The sequence below is a fragment of the Leptodactylus fuscus genome, chromosome 9 (assembly GCF_031893055.1).
Source record: "Leptodactylus fuscus isolate aLepFus1 chromosome 9, aLepFus1.hap2, whole genome shotgun sequence".
Lineage (NCBI taxonomy): Eukaryota > Metazoa > Chordata > Amphibia > Anura > Leptodactylidae > Leptodactylus > Leptodactylus fuscus.
The window spans coordinates 29236014-29251858 of record NC_134273.1 but is presented as its reverse complement, the minus strand read 5'-3'; the positions used below and the strand labels follow the sequence as shown (position 1 = coordinate 29251858).

General features: G+C 42.4%; 1 protein-coding gene across 1 annotated transcript in view; it reads right to left on the bottom strand.

Moving 5' to 3' along the window:
• The window catches only part of ARHGEF3 (Rho guanine nucleotide exchange factor 3), a 133788-nt gene extending 120645 nt beyond the window's left edge, over window positions 1-13143 (bottom strand). The window contains exon 1 of the mRNA XM_075287915.1: window positions 12977-13143. Coding sequence (XP_075144016.1) covers window positions 12977-13009 — 33 coding nt within the window. The 5' untranslated portion in view covers window positions 13010-13143. The remainder of the gene's footprint in view (window positions 1-12976) is intronic.
• Window positions 13144-15845: the final 2702 nt, after the last annotated feature.

Below are 15845 nucleotides of genomic sequence, written 5' to 3'. Positions count from 1 at the left end.
CCGCCCCCAGTGCACCGACTGCTTTATTTGCATAAGACTTCAAAGTTGTTTTTCTTTAAACAAAAAACGTGACATATATAACAAAGTAATGTTGTATATCACTGTAATATGCAGTGCTGAAGTTGTATAGACTCATTTTAAAACTAATATAATCTTGGACTATACAGTATAAAGAGCAAATGAGGAAGACAGATGAAAGAGGAGAGTCAGACACTAATACCTGGGGCCAGATAGTTTTGCTTGTTAACCATTCTTGTTTAATAGGAACATCCTGCACCCATACAACAAATACGTCACCATTTGTAGCTGCAGGAAATCAGGAAGGAAGAGAGCCTGTATACGTATGTATCCCAGTGTGGGACGTCTTCAGATCTGTTGCTGAATGGGAATGCGGACATGGCAATTCACGTGATGTTTCTGTGCTGGAGCATGCTGTGCTTTACCATGACATGTCCCTTTGGCCCCTATGTGAACGCTTTTATCCGTCCCGACTATAAGAAAATCAATTTAGAACAGTCCATATAATTGCCATCCTGGGGACTTGTGGGGAGTTAGATGGGACTGGTTAGGTGATCTGTGTTGTTGCAGCTGTCATATTGGGCTCTGCGGAAGAGCCAGGTACCTCTGGACAGGGCTGAGGAATTGCAGTTTTCCATTTGGAAAACGTATCACTATAAATCTTTATGACAGGTTCGTGTATCCAGTTGCTTCATAGGAAATCATACACATTAAAATAAAAGAAGGCATATGAAATATGTATTAAGAAGGACAGCATATGTCTTGCTCAGCTGAAGCTTCCTGAAATTGCGCAGGACAACAAAGACCCGCACTGGGCCAGTAACCTGTCACATGATCTGATAGAGACGTATACATTTCTTTGGAAAATTGCCGCGTGCAAAAGTTATGAATGGTTGTAATAGTCCTATAAATATCCAGCGGGTCTTCCTAGTCAATACATTATTTTACTAGCGTCTGAGTAATTATTGTCGTCCTTCCTTTGTTTGGTTCTAACTGGGGAGTAACGGCTGCCTTCCAAAAGGTGGCGCTATGGTGAGTTTTCCTATTTTCTTCAAGGAGAATATTATTTGGATATTTTTTCCACATAATTCTTAGTCGAGCATGTCCTGTAAGACTCTGCATACTGAAAGGTAGCCTGCAAAGGCAGTATCATTAAAGGGGCTCTATCAGCAGATTTACAGGTTGTGAGCTAAAGATATTCCTGAATAGTCTTTAAAAAGGCTATTCAGGTACTGCTATTAGTGTGCGAAAAGACCCCCCCTGGTAGGGGCAACACGGTGGCTCAGTGGTTAGCACTGCAGCACTGGAGTCCTGGGTTCGAATCCCGCTAGGAACAAGATCTGCAAGGAGTTTGTATGTTCTCCCCATGTTTGCGTGGATTTCCTCCCATACTACAGCCATACTGATAGGAAAAATAATAATGTACATTGTGATCCCTATATGGGGCTCACAATCTACATTAAAAAAAAAACCCTGATATGTAAATTAGCTGGATCGTGCACAGTGGGCGTGTCCTGCACCCCTTAGGGTTATAGCTTCTGGACGCTCACGGCTGCCTCCAAGCCCCCCTCCTCCTGCTTATTCACGTCGGTTTCTATTAAAAGCTATTGAAAGCCCGCTACTGCGCATGCTCCAGCTCGCAATAGTCTCTATGGGAAAATGGCGCTGGAGCGTGCGCAGTAGCGCTATTGCTCACGCGCGGGCTTTCAATAGCTTTTAATAGAGACCGATGTGAATAAGCAGGAGGAGGGGGGCTTGATGGCAGTAGTGGGCGTGCAGAAGCTATGACGCTAAGGGGTGCATAACACGCCCACCGAGCATGATCCAGCTAATTTACATATCAATTACCAAGGTAATTAAAAAAAAAACAAAAAAAAACGAGGGGGTCTTAATACATTGAAACAATAGGGAAAAAAGCCTCCCATTGATTTCAATGGGGAGTGCACGTATGCCGACTCCCATTCAAGTCAATGGGAGCTTCTTTTTACGCGCTCATTCTGAACGTGTTTTTACGATCAGAATCAGCCACCATAACTCTGTGTGAAGGCTCCCTAATAGCAGCACCTGAAAACCCTTTCTAAAGTTTATTCAGGAATATCTTTAGCTCATAACCTGTAAATCTGCTGATAGAGCCCCTTTAAGGAGATGTAGAACCTTATAGGCAGCTCTATGTACATACACAGGGATTCACACAGCTTCACGGTTAAAAATGTCCCTTACTGACCCCTGGCCTGATACTAGTGGGGCCTGGGGTGTACAATTCTCAGTGCTCATAGCTGCTAGGACTCCTCATTCCTTCTGGTGGTTGTTGTAGCTACTATCTTAAGACTAGTGAGGGCTAAGAATCATACCCTGGGTACCCTACTCACATCCCATGCTTTGTAGTGTGTGGTTTTAGGCAGTGGGGGGCATAATACTGTGCATACCTTGGGGACATTATACAGTATGGGACCTGAAGACACTAAACTGTAATTAAGCAGAGAATTATACTATCATTGGGGCACTAAGGGGGCATTATACCGCGGGGGAGGAATGTTCCCCCTGATATGGTCCCCTCCACCATACCGCACGACTAGATGAAGCTGCTCCCCGTGACTGGTAAAGGTAAATTTGTATATGTATATATGATATATGTATTTTATAATGTGACTTTTCAACAACAGAATGCTTAGCGTGCGGCACCATAGGAAATGTCTGTATTTGGAAAAAAAAAACACCTGACAAGTTCCCTTTAACAGTTTGTATAAGATACTACTAAACAGACTCCCCCATCCACTGACTCAAGAGCAGAACTGTGTAGTAAGACCTATAGATGCTCCCCGCAATACTGATAAGACCATGATGCTGTAGTGTTTGTTTTAGCAACCAGAAAAATTCATGCCCAACAGGATTTATATGAGTAATATTCAGAAAATCTAGGAGAAACTCGGTAAAAACATTCTACATCAAGACCTGATACTACTACCATTTCTCCCACGCGATCTAATTGGTTACAATGTGTCACTATATTAATAACAGGAAATAATATCAGTTATTTACACCCCCACCACCACCCATGCCACTACATTAAAACTTGTCATCATTTTCCAGAGAAATACAGTGTGAGAAAGTAACAGCTCACTTTCCGACACTGTTGTAAAATGCCAGGGTAAAATGATCAGCAAACGGAAACTTTGCAGAAGTTAAAACCATGTACACTGTAAAAATGAAGCCCATAAGAATGTCACACAAATGCACTTTTTCTCCATTTCTACCCCATTCTGCGTATTATTCCAGCTTCCTAGAAGATTGTGCAGAATAATAAAAGATAAAAACACGGAGAACAATTTGTCCCACAAACAGTAAGCCCTCATATGGCTCTGTGAGTGGAAAATTGAAAAAATTATGGGGATTGGAAGGCAGGGAATCAAAAAATTCACCGGGTGAGAAGGGGTTAATAATAAGTTTTTCTCTATAAAATTCAATGAGGAAAAAAAAGCAGTCCGAGAATATGTAAAATGTGAATAAATAGATTGTTTTTTACTAGTAAATCTTCAGATATAGTCGTCAGATCGGCCGGACCTTGATGCTTGAGTGATGAATTGTTACAGTTGGTTACATTGTTACAGTCTTGCAGTAAAAGTTACATTACTATAATAAAACAGATACAACAAAATCTCAAGAAAATATTGATATAATAAAATGACAAACTACAGAGTAAACCTGATAGTAAGTAGGCAGTAAATACTGAGTTCTGGCAGGGTACATGTGAGTGAGCGAGGCTGTGTACAGACATGTTGTAATGTGCTATCCTGAGTTCAAGGCGCCTCCAGACACCCCACCAGCAAGAGCTGCTCAGTGAGGTCTCCCGGATTGTAGTGTCAGTGCTGACATATCTCACCAGTGACCCCTCTGTGCCAGCACAGAGAACAGATGTCTCCTCCAGATCTGTCACTGCTCACAATACTGCTGACGGGGGATATTTCTTAACAAGACTTGCAAAGATCAGAGAAGGAAAAAGGTCTCTGACTCCACAAGGCCATTTTTAGCACCACCACTTGTATTATCAGGATCCGACGAGCCAACGCACCAGCAATCCTAAAGACCTGTCCTTAGCAGTGGTCGTCAATATCAGACGAATGGTGGGAGTCTGACATTGGGCACCCCTACAAGAAGGTGTGTGAAGAGACCCCAGCACTGGGGTGAGTGATACAGCCACTTTACAACTCATCAAGCACAACGCCATACGTTATATAGCAGCTGTACCTGGTATTGCAGTTCAGCCCCATTCATTTGAATGAGACTGAGCTAAAAACAGGTCACATGACAAATGAATGTGATGTCACTGGCAACACTGCCACTTCAATCATTTTATCTATGGTGGACCCCCACCAATCACATATTGATGACCATCCATATTTTATTCCCAAAAACCCCTTTAATGCAGTTGTCGCTCTCATAATAAAAATTTCACTGTGCAGAGTTAACTTGGTATTTTGCTCCTGAAAAATAAAATCTGTGCCATGGGCCGCTTAGTCCCGGTTCACATCTGTGCATGGGTTTCGGTTTGGGGAGTCCGCTTGGGGAACCCCCGAATGGAAACCTAAACTGCAAAAAAAAAAGCGTTTATGTTAGGAAACCTGAGGACCCCATAGACTATAACGGGGTCCGTGTGTTTTCCACTCTGATTTTGCACGAAAAATGCGGAAAGAAAAGTGCTGCTTGCATTTTACACGCGGAGAGGGGAACGGAATGGCCCGAATGCAGATGTGAACCAGGCAGAGAGTTCTGCTTTCAGACAGTTCTAATAAATCTGCCCCAAAATGTATAGTTAAGATACTGGGATCCCAGATATCTACTCTATCTATGCTGGTTTGTCCGATTCCCAGTCGCAGTCATCGGCTTCTCAGACTACACACTGTGCCTGGGTAGTCTGAGACACTCCCCCTTATGGGTGGTCCAGCCCAGAGCAGGGGGGAGTGTTTTAGACTATAAAAGAACAGTATTCATAGAGAAATGGGTGAGATTTTTTTTCACAAAAAAAAAATAGAAGACGTGTCAGAAAAGTTTAAAAAGAAGGCAGCAGGCATTTCAACTATGGGAGGACACGATGGGGGAATGAATTGGGAGCACATGCACCTCTCGGTCCAACCATTATCAATTGCCGGAATGTCCCTGTCAGACTTCCCCCTTCCCAGAATAAACATTTTGGCTCCGATGCAAACTCTTATGATAATATACTGGAAAGAAAAATCCTACTCAGCAAATGTCATCAATAAGAAAAAGCTATTTTGACGTGCCGAGTATTTTATACATTTCTTCTCATACATGCCATTCTTATATTACAGACGTACAGTAGTTGTGACTGGACAGACCATCACCCCCTCGCTCCCCTCAGTCTAGAATTTGTAGGACTCTTCTATGTTTTTATGATCAAAAGATTAAGTGGTGGAAAGTTTTAGCTCTGCCAGAGAAATCCCCCTCCCACCAATAGCGGAGTAAAGTCATTACTGGCTATAACTCTACAAGTCATGTCTGAGATTTTATTGGGTAGTGGGCCTGGAACGTTACACACTGGAAAATACAAGTTGGATATATTAATAGAAGTAATTGCATTTTACAATAAAAAGTTTAGATTTATTGTTTTCTCTGGCAGGAAGCCCCGTAATGGCGGAGAAATAAAAACAAGGGGCTCATCTGGGATCATATACACACATACACAAACATTAGACATATCTATCTATCTATCTATCTATCTATCTATCTATCTATCTATCCATCTCCTATCTATCTATCTATCTATCTATCTATCTATCTATCTATCTATCTATGCACTGGTTGGAAAACACAGGAGAGCAAATACCCACAGCTACTTTACAGAAAAAGGTAAAGCTTGGTTTTTCACATCAAACTCAGCTTGCTTTCAGTGAATAGAAACACTCTGGTTTGCATCCAGAAGCTGGAGACCTGTCCAAATCATGTCCAGAGCTCTTGGAGTGCACCGTCTGCGATTGTCAGTAACACACGATCAGACTGAGACCACATACTGTGGAAAAGCTGCTTTTTTTCTTGCAGATTTTACTGCAGCTTTTTGAACCAAAGTGGCTACAAAAGGAATGGGAGATACGGTATATAGGAAGTTCTTCTACTTCTCCTTTCTGTTACATTCAGCCTTAAAGGGGCTGTATCAGCAAAATCATGCTGATAGAGCCCCACATATGCGTGAATAGCCTTTAAAAAGGCTATTCAGGCATCGTAAAAGTTATATTAAACTACCCCCCCGTTTTAAAATAATAACCTAAAAAAGAATGTGCTCTACTTACGCATCGTGCACCCTGGGCGGGCATTCAGGGTGTGTCTTCATCTTCATCCACGCCTCTTCTTCCACCGATGTCCTCTGGTCCTGTCCTCCTCCGGTGCTTGCAAACGGACACTGATATAAAAAAATAGCCTGGGCGCATGCGCAGTAGCATGCGGCTTCTACTACGGCTACTGCGCATGCGCCCAGGCTATTTTTTTTTTTTATCAACGTCCGTTTGCGAGCGCCGGAGGAGGACGGGACCAGAGGACATCGGAGGAAGAAGAGGCGTGGATGAAGATGAAGACACACCCTGAATAACCGCCCAGCGTGCACGATGCGTAAGTAGATCACATTCTTTTTTAGGTTATTATTTTAAAATGGGGGGGAGGTTAATATAACATTTACGGTGCCTGAATAGCCTTTTTAAAGGCTATTCACGCATATGTGGGGCTCTATCAGCATGATTTTGCTGATAGAGCCCCTTTAACTATATCTCAAAAAACCCACCAAAATCTGTCATAACAGCTCTTCCATGTCTTATACAGGCTTGGAGCCTCTGAATGTACATAAGAATTCTTCTATTCACAGAGAACAAGCCGAGATATTAAAAATTCCCAAAACCAAATGATGATGAATTGAGCTTGTTCTCAAAAATTCTTCTTGATCAGCATAAGGCATAGACACACAATGTATAACTGCTGGCAGATATTCACCCTAACTCCCCCAAACACATATATACTGGGCCTGGTGAATGTGTTTTCAATGAGTAGAAAGTTGTCTCTTCTCAAGGGTGCCAGTTTGTCTCCTATGGGAAGAAAGAATTAAGCATGTTGAAATCCAACATGTCTGATCCTTCTTTCATCATCCTAGGGGTCTCAATGGAGGATCGATCACATTTTAATCATCCTGAGCCTAGGATAGCAATAAGAGATAGCAGAAGGCAGGGTTATCAGCTCTCTTTCCTATAAAGATCAAGCTTGTGTCATTGCTAGGGGTCTGTGGCCATAGACATGACGTAATGGTCGGCCAAACACCCGCTACCTTGTCCAACCCCGAGCAGCAATGTATGTGTAACAAGTATGACAGGGAAGAAAGCCATTGCCAACTTATCCCATCGTGAAAAACTGTGGATAGTGTGGGTACCCCAAACACATTAGATGGTAGACCAAAGCCACAGAAATTGGTGGGTTTGGTCAGCCTACATCTAATGTGTATGGGCTGCATTCTTTCCAATCACATTGGGGCACATGTATTATGCCTTCTATGATATTGTTTTTTTGGTGTACATAACATTAACAGCCACAATTTTTTGCTCAAAACCATGCAACTTTTTTTTTCTTCTTTTTTTAATGTGCACCCCTTTTTGGGAAAGTAGCATGGGTGTGTATGGCCCCAACAAATTTATAATCATTTATGCCAGAAATATAGGAAAATGTACACCAGCATAAAGCTGGCACAGCGTAGAGTGCCTCTCATTTATGAGGAGGCGTGCGCCTTGTCGTATATAACACTCCGACGGCTCTGGGGCTATGAAGACTGGAGTTAGTAATGCCAATCTTTATAAATCTGCCCCAGTAGATTTAAGGGCTTGCTAAGGATTGGTATGGCATGGATGCCATAGCCCTATATTCTGTTTATATATCTCTACGTAGGAGTCCAGTGGACATGATTGCCAGTTATTGCTGTACTAAACTCTCATAGGGAAAGGCTGTCGGTCGGACTAGGACCACCCAATGTTGACAGGAAATATGGTGCAGACAACTACATTTTGCACAAATTAGGTAAAACGATAAACGGTCCATCGTCCCTTTAAATAACCAAGGACCGAGATCTAATCATTCAGTGTTCTTCAGTAATGAGGTTGCATGCAGAATATGAAAGGTTGATGTGGTGACATATCCAAGGACAGAGATAAGACCTATAAATGACTACTATAGCTGACACATTTAAGACGCAAAACCACAGCTGACTACTCAGCGCCCAATCTGATAATATTTCAGCAGTGAAAAGAGAACAATTTCAAAGAAACACATTGCAAGTGTGAAATTGAGGGAGTATACCGTTGGTAAGGTTTATGGTAAACCACAGATCAAAGTCTTTATTTAGGGTAAGTCCATGGACTGTGGTGTTCTGCTTAGAGGACAGGGAGGCTCAGATGTCTCCCTCCGATGTCCTGTCAACACCAAAGAACACTTGTCTTAGGAGCTGGCATGTGTTGGCCGCAGACCGCTGCTTTGTTCCCACATTGCATCATATCTCATAACTGTGGTCAGACCCCCCAGTCCATGACAGTAACAGTCAATGGATCAGCAGGCAGGGAACGGCATGTCCAATTACACAAAGTCATGTTCACACAGGAAGATGAAGGTAGCGTTGCTGCAGGTTCCATTTAATGAGCAGCCTGCAGCCTTGCCTTGTCTAATTGTCTGCAGCAAGGTCAAGGCAAGCCTCTAAATACCAAGCACCACTTGGAGAAGGAGTAGGACGGAGTAATGACTTACTGCTGAAAGGTTTACTTTGAAAAGAAAAGCTGAATTCAAGTTATTGAAATTATAAGTAAATCTCAAGGCCAAGATGGCCACCAGAGAGCTCACCAGGTGGAGGCTGTTTTGGTATTTGGGTGTGCGTGTGCACAGTTTTCCTCACTGAATCCTCCAGGAGTTAGGCAGGCCAGGGACTATACATTCCCAGGACCATTTTTCAAGGTGGTATAAAACCAGAGATATGGCCATTTGAAGGGGCAATTTCCAATTTGGTATAAGCTTCACCTCTACATACTGCACTGAGTACAGACAGAGGCTTCCTGGCATTGCTGTGTCTTTTCAAAGGACATTTAATAGGTTAATAAAGTATATTACCAAAATGTTCCCGACACAATAGCATAAAATAGAATACAATGGGAGTTATACCTCGAAGTAGTTGCCTTTCTGGATGGAACATAAAGATGGTTAAGGTAGAAGGCGTAACTTTATAAATTGTGGTCAATCATAATAGTTATCAAAGTCATCATTGTCCAAAGCCTGGAAAACTCCTTTAATAGGAACATAGCTTGTGTGCTAGCTTATTCTGGAGGTGGCCAAACAGCAGCCAGAGGTGACCACACATGGATATCTTCAATTCTGTACAAAGGCTACCAACAGCACTCCCACACATGCAAAGAAGATGGCTCCAGTCTTCAGCACTGCTGAGGGGGTTAATATTGTGTAAAAGTAAAACCTGCTCATTACGAGTATTACAGAAGTATGGAAGATATGTCACGGTAAGTGATAATCTACTCCCAACTTTTTTTTTTTTAATCAGATACTTTTTAATAACATCAACGTAACATCGATACAAGGTAAATATGGAGACATTATCCGACATGTATCCACTGATCACCTTAGGTCTCACTCTTGATCTTCTCAGGGAAAGCTGTGGATTAACTTTTGGCTTTGGATAACTCCTTTAAACCTCTTCTTTTTGAAGTGGTCCATTGTAATCCATTATAATGACCTAGTCAACAGCTCTCCCTTAAAGGGATCTGTCACCAGGAAACTAAATATCAATTCAGTCACAATGAGTTTCCTTTAAATAGCTGGTTTAAGAAGTATGCAACAGGTGCAGAAGATAACAAGTGCAAAATGGGTAGTAGCCCTGGGCCCAAGGCCGCAAGGAGATCCATAGGCAAGAGATTGTCCCCATTATAATTCAACCTCATAACCAACTGTATTGGCATCCGCTGATAAAGTTGATTATTGTGGTAGGGGAGTCTCCTGGAGGAACAGGAGTGAGGGGGAGGATTTGTTGGTTGAACCTAGAGAGTCTTGCAAATTTTTGCATGATTCAGCCACCATTTTCTTTTAGACTGGATACACCCAAACCAGGATTGCTGTCATTATGCCTTGGGGCCTCCGAGGGTACTGGTATTATTTCCTGTGTGTTGAGACAAACTGAGATGTAGACAGCAGCAGGGAATCCTGGAGGCATTGGATCGGCAGCAACGGGGGATCGGTGAATTGAGTAATTTTAAAGCAAAGTCCAATTTTCAATTAGTCCAATAATTTTTCTTTTACTATATCAAGCCATGGCAACTAAAGTCTAAAGGACATATCTAGAATATGGGATATTAGCAGCATTAGAATGAATTCACATTCACTATTTAATTCAGCTAAACAGGGCTTACAGCAATTCATGTGTTTTATGGCAATACAATTTTACTCAGGTGAATTTACTTGGTTTTCAGAGTTACAGAAACTTCTGCAACTAATTTAAAGGAGTTTTCTAGGCAAAAAAATCTTTATTTTTATTTTAAAAAAAAAAAGTCTGTTAGTGCTATTAATGTGTTAAATGTGCACCCATATATTTTTAGCAGTGCTTTGAGTGATTTCTGGGTGTCTGTGGGAGCTCCTGGCATCTTCTGCATTTGTTAGCATCCTGCTATGTAACTTCCTGTGTACCTTCCACACTGCCTCCCTGTCACTGCCCCCTACCTCCTCTCTCACTCCATTACACCACCCTCCCTATCTCCCTACCGAAGCTATCCCGCCCACTACTAGCCCTTCCCAAGTAACCAAGCATACCCCCATCCCATTGCATCTGCGAGACAGATCCTTCTGTCTACTTCACTGTGCACAGGCTGGAGTCGCTGCGCACAGACTGGATGTTCCAGTGCGGTCTGCACAGTACAGATACAATGTCATCTCTACTGCGCATGACTTGCAGTCACCTCCAGACTGGAAGGCACATAAGTATTGATGGAGTTGCGGGGGAAGAGTAAATACTGGTGGTGTTCCGTTTCGGGAGCGGTGAAATAGAATGTCGTTGGCTTATCAGAACGTAATTCTGGGTAATTTTACATTTTTTTTTACACAAGTAAATTAATAGTTAGGCGGGGGGAGGGGGTTTAGTTTAGGGGAAGATTTGTATTTTACCCTGAACAACCCCTTTAATGTATGTGAATATACCTTAAGTCAGACTGGCCAACCAGAGGATCCTCCAATACACCCAGGCTCTAACACAATAATGGTACAGCAGATGGCATCCAAATCTGATAGTTACTATGGTCTATTTCCTGGGGGTTGTTGGAAGGTGGGCTTCCAAAAATCATTTTATCTGGTGGCCCAAAGAACCTCAGTCCAACACTGAATATGCTTGTATAAAGCTAGGTTCACATCTTCACCGAAATCTCCGGCGGGGATATAATGGGGTTCGCCACTTTCATAGTATAAGCAGCGGAGAGAATAGTCCTCCATGCAGGTGGTTTCTGGGATGAGTATCTAACAGACCCCAGCACAAATGTGAATTGACGGTAGGTTCACACTAGCATTTGGGTTTCCGTTTTTCGGGTCTACTTGGGGACCCAAAAAATGGAAAACCAATCTGCTTAAGAAGCAGTTACTTGTGGAAATCTGCATTTTATAAGTGGATGGGAGACAAAATCCCCAAACAGTCCACGAGCACAGGTGTGAACCCAGCCTGAGTCTGACTTATTCAAAATATATTATGTCCATTATAACTGAAGAAAAAACCATCAGAATATTGTCAGTTGAATAAGAAACAATACGTTGTAAAAATGTGGAGGAGCACAGGTTACTCAGTGAATGGACTGCCACAATAATCAGCGAATACAGAGGACACCCACTGGTTTCAATGGACGCTCATTATATAAAGTTACTTCAGATGGAGCGCGGAAATACAAGGAGAGGTTAAAATATAGAGTGGGCGCCTCATGTTAAATTTTAAAGGGATTTTTCTGGGATTACAATATTGATGGCCATCTATATCAGATTGATGGGGTCCCATTCTTGGTATCCACAGACCAATTGCTGCGACATCTTCATTGTTTACATTGGTCCATCTATCTACGAGCTGTCTGCTTAGTAGTGATGATGTCGGATATCATTCACTTGTTCAATGTTGAGAGTCGGACCACTCCCAATCTGATGTTGATGGTCTATCCTAGCAATAGTCCATCAATACCATGACTGTGGAAAACCCTTTCAATATCCCTCCAGATTTTGTAGCCTTTGTCACTTAAAATGAAAAGATTTAGGCCCAAGTGTAACTTTTTTTGTAATGAAGTCCAAATACTGATGGAACCCAAACATCAAAAACAGAATCAGCCCATAGTCAAATATTGCAAAAATTCCAAACTACATGCGTGAACAGCTTGGTTTACCCCGCGATACACAAAAGTGACAGCTTGTCATAGGGCACGCCTTTAATGCCCATTCTGCCATGCTGCAATAACAGCTTCCTAAACTCATTCTATATATAGGTACAGTCCATATATACAATTTACATAGCAATGCTGAAGCTACATGTTATGATAAAAGCTGACAATAATATTATTATAGGCACAAGGCTCAGGCTGGTATTGGCTCACGTTGAAGAGAGTCGGCGATGTATGAAGACTTATTTACAAGCAATGCTTTGGGTGGAAAAGTATGCTAATATTATCCAAACCCATGGCTGATGAGACAAATACATGTATAAAAAAAAAAATCATAAAGTTAAATAGATTTTTGGACACATATAATGGAAAAGAATAAAGAGGATCTTCTGAGCTCAACATGCATGTAGCAGATCATTCAGAGGGCTTGGGTGAACTGATACAGAAATAGAGATACGTGATGTACGGAATTGAGGTGGCTTACAATATAAATGGATACGGACAATGATAGACAGGACTTGACTCACCTGATGATGCACAAAACAGCAGCACCACACCATGAGGCTGCATGAGATGGAATTCCAACCAGATCTTCAATCAGCTCAGTGTGTGAATGTACAGGACGGGGATCAGGAGGCTGCACACTTTGCAATACTGCTTCATGATTTCCTTCCAGCTGCCTTGGTAACCCCTCCCAGTGAATAGCCTAAAGTGCAAGGCAGGAAGCGACTATCTGTTACTATCAGAAAAAGTATCAGTCAAATGTTTCGCCCCTATGTGTGGTTTGTGAAGAGCACTTATTGGGGAAGCTGTATTACACCTCATGGACAAGGACTGGTGCTGATACTTGATGTTGAGAGCTGGCCTGTCTCAGTCTCCAGGGCTGTGGTTTGTGTCTGAGATAAGAGGATCAGTCATCGGGGTATGCTACTTCTGGGCTGACTGATGCCCTTTGATGCTCCAGGCTGGTGGGCTCCGATATACTTGCAATATGCTTTCAGACAGATAAGGGGAAAAGCGAGTATACCACAATCAACTAACGTCTATAGCGGCTTCATACTAGGTCAAAGCGGGCTGTAAACACAAAACCACCCCCAGGAAATGTACAAAGAAATGCAACCTTGTATTTAATGTGACAAGCCATGAGGATGTGCTTATTGTCACACTGCCGCAGACAGGTGAACAGGTCAGGGGCTCCAGTCATCCAAAAACTGGACTATTGGTCTGTGCCTATGAATAGAATGGACCTATGAAGTTGGGAGTTGCTTCTAGGGCTGTGGAGTTGGAATTGGGGCCAGTTTTGGGTAGAGTAGCTAGGTTCATACTAGGGTTTGAGTCTCAATACGATACGACATCCACCACTCCGTTTACAAGAGGCAAGAAAAAAATCCTGCGAGGTGGACTTTTCAGTGGAAACCTGGTGCACCCCATTATAGTCTATAGGGGGATTCTGCATGTAACCGCTTTTAAGCAGATAAGTTTTCAGTTTCTCTGGGTCACCAAGTGGACCCGAAATACGGAGACCTGAGCGCTAGTGTGACCGAGCGTTACAGTGGAAAAAAAAGTTACTGACCTCATCTCCCGCTGGTCACACAATCTGTTTGCAGCTCAGACTTATTCATATGAATGTGAATTTCATTCAGGTACCCTTTAACACCTGTTCATGATAACCACCTCTTTCCATAGACGTTTAATAGCCCTTGAATGGAGCAGCGCTGCACATGGCGACTCAGGACGCCTATTCTTTTAATCTAGACGGTCTCAGCAGTAGGGTCTTCATCTATCAAAGACTTCACATATATCTGCTACAGAAAAAACGCAAACGGACGGAGATGACGGAGCTGACTTGGTTCACTTATTTTTCTTGTAATTATCATCATTTTAAAACTCATATTAAATGTGAAAAATATGTTTGATCTAGCGTCCCGAGTTATCGTCATGATTCATTTTTGGCTTTCTAAGTAGCCAGTGAATTTTGGTCAAGATTTCCAGACAAAGCAAAAACTGGTGTTGCTGACCCTGTAGCAGGTCTGTGCCCGAGGACGAATTCAGTTACAATGAGAAGTGTAAAGATTATCACAAGGGTTACGACCAGCCAACCCACGTGTCGCCAAATACCAGGATTACTAAATGAGCACCCGCTCAGCCTGGAAAATAAAATACGTGACCTGCACCACTTCCAGCCTGCAGCAGTTTTCTACATTAGCTCCTATGTGTTTACAGCTGAGGAAACTTCCTCACACTTCCTATCACTTCCCATATCACACAAACCCTGCAAATCTCTACAGAGAAGGGAAGTTATTTTATTATTGACAGGGAGTGCGGCTTCCTCTTTTCTACCAAAACGATGATTATGATGGCCAAAACGTACAGGGTTAATTTCATGTGATCTGCTGTATGGCATGTATTATATTACATATTATATTTAGTATATAACATTATATAATATTTTATTTCCTTGCTGTTAGCTGGCAGGATATAAGGGTGTAAAATAAGATAAGATAAACCTTTAATATTCCCATCACGGGGAAATTCAGTGAGTTACAGCAGCATGGATAATACAGTAACATATTACAAGAAAGAACACATACAAGCGCAGAATAGTGGCTAGAAAAGATACTAGGAGTCATAGCAAATGATAAAAAAAGACAGACTTCAGGATCATTTAGTTGTCTGTGCGGAGTGATCTTCGCTTAGCCTGATGTTGATTATACAGCCTGACCGCGGTTGGGAGGAAGGATCTCTGATAGCTTCTTCTCACACTTGGGGTGAAGCAGTCGGTCACTGACAGTACTGCCCAGTGCTATCAAGGTCTCATACATGGGATGGGAGTTGTTCTCCAGCATGGAGCTCACCACGGACAGTATCCTTCTGTCACCCACCACCTGTACTGGGCCCAAGGTGCTCCCCAGGTCAGAGCTGGCCCTTCTATCCAGCCTGTCAGGTCTATTTCTGTCCCTGACTGGTATACTACTCCCCAGCAGGCCACAAAAAGAAGATGGTAGGTGACTGTATTCTTGTAAATCTGCAAAATCCCAGATACTGTTATCTCAAAAGAATCATTGACATTATATTTGGTTTTATTGAATTTACTGTTGTCCATGATTTTATTACCAATGACCTATCCTTAGGATCACAGATTGGAGGGGTCTGAATCCCGACCTCCCCACCTCTCAGCTATTTACTGCAGCCACATTGTACTGAAACTAGCAGAGTGCTGTAAACAGCGTAGCGGCTGCAATGCAAAGTTGCAGTAAATTCAGTCACATTCAGATCAATGGGACTGACCTTGCAGTAGCTTTCTCGGCCACTAAACAATATATGGCACTGTGTTAGTTCTAGTACACTCTGCCCAATGCAGTTGATCCCTGGCAATTTTATCCTAATGATAGGCCA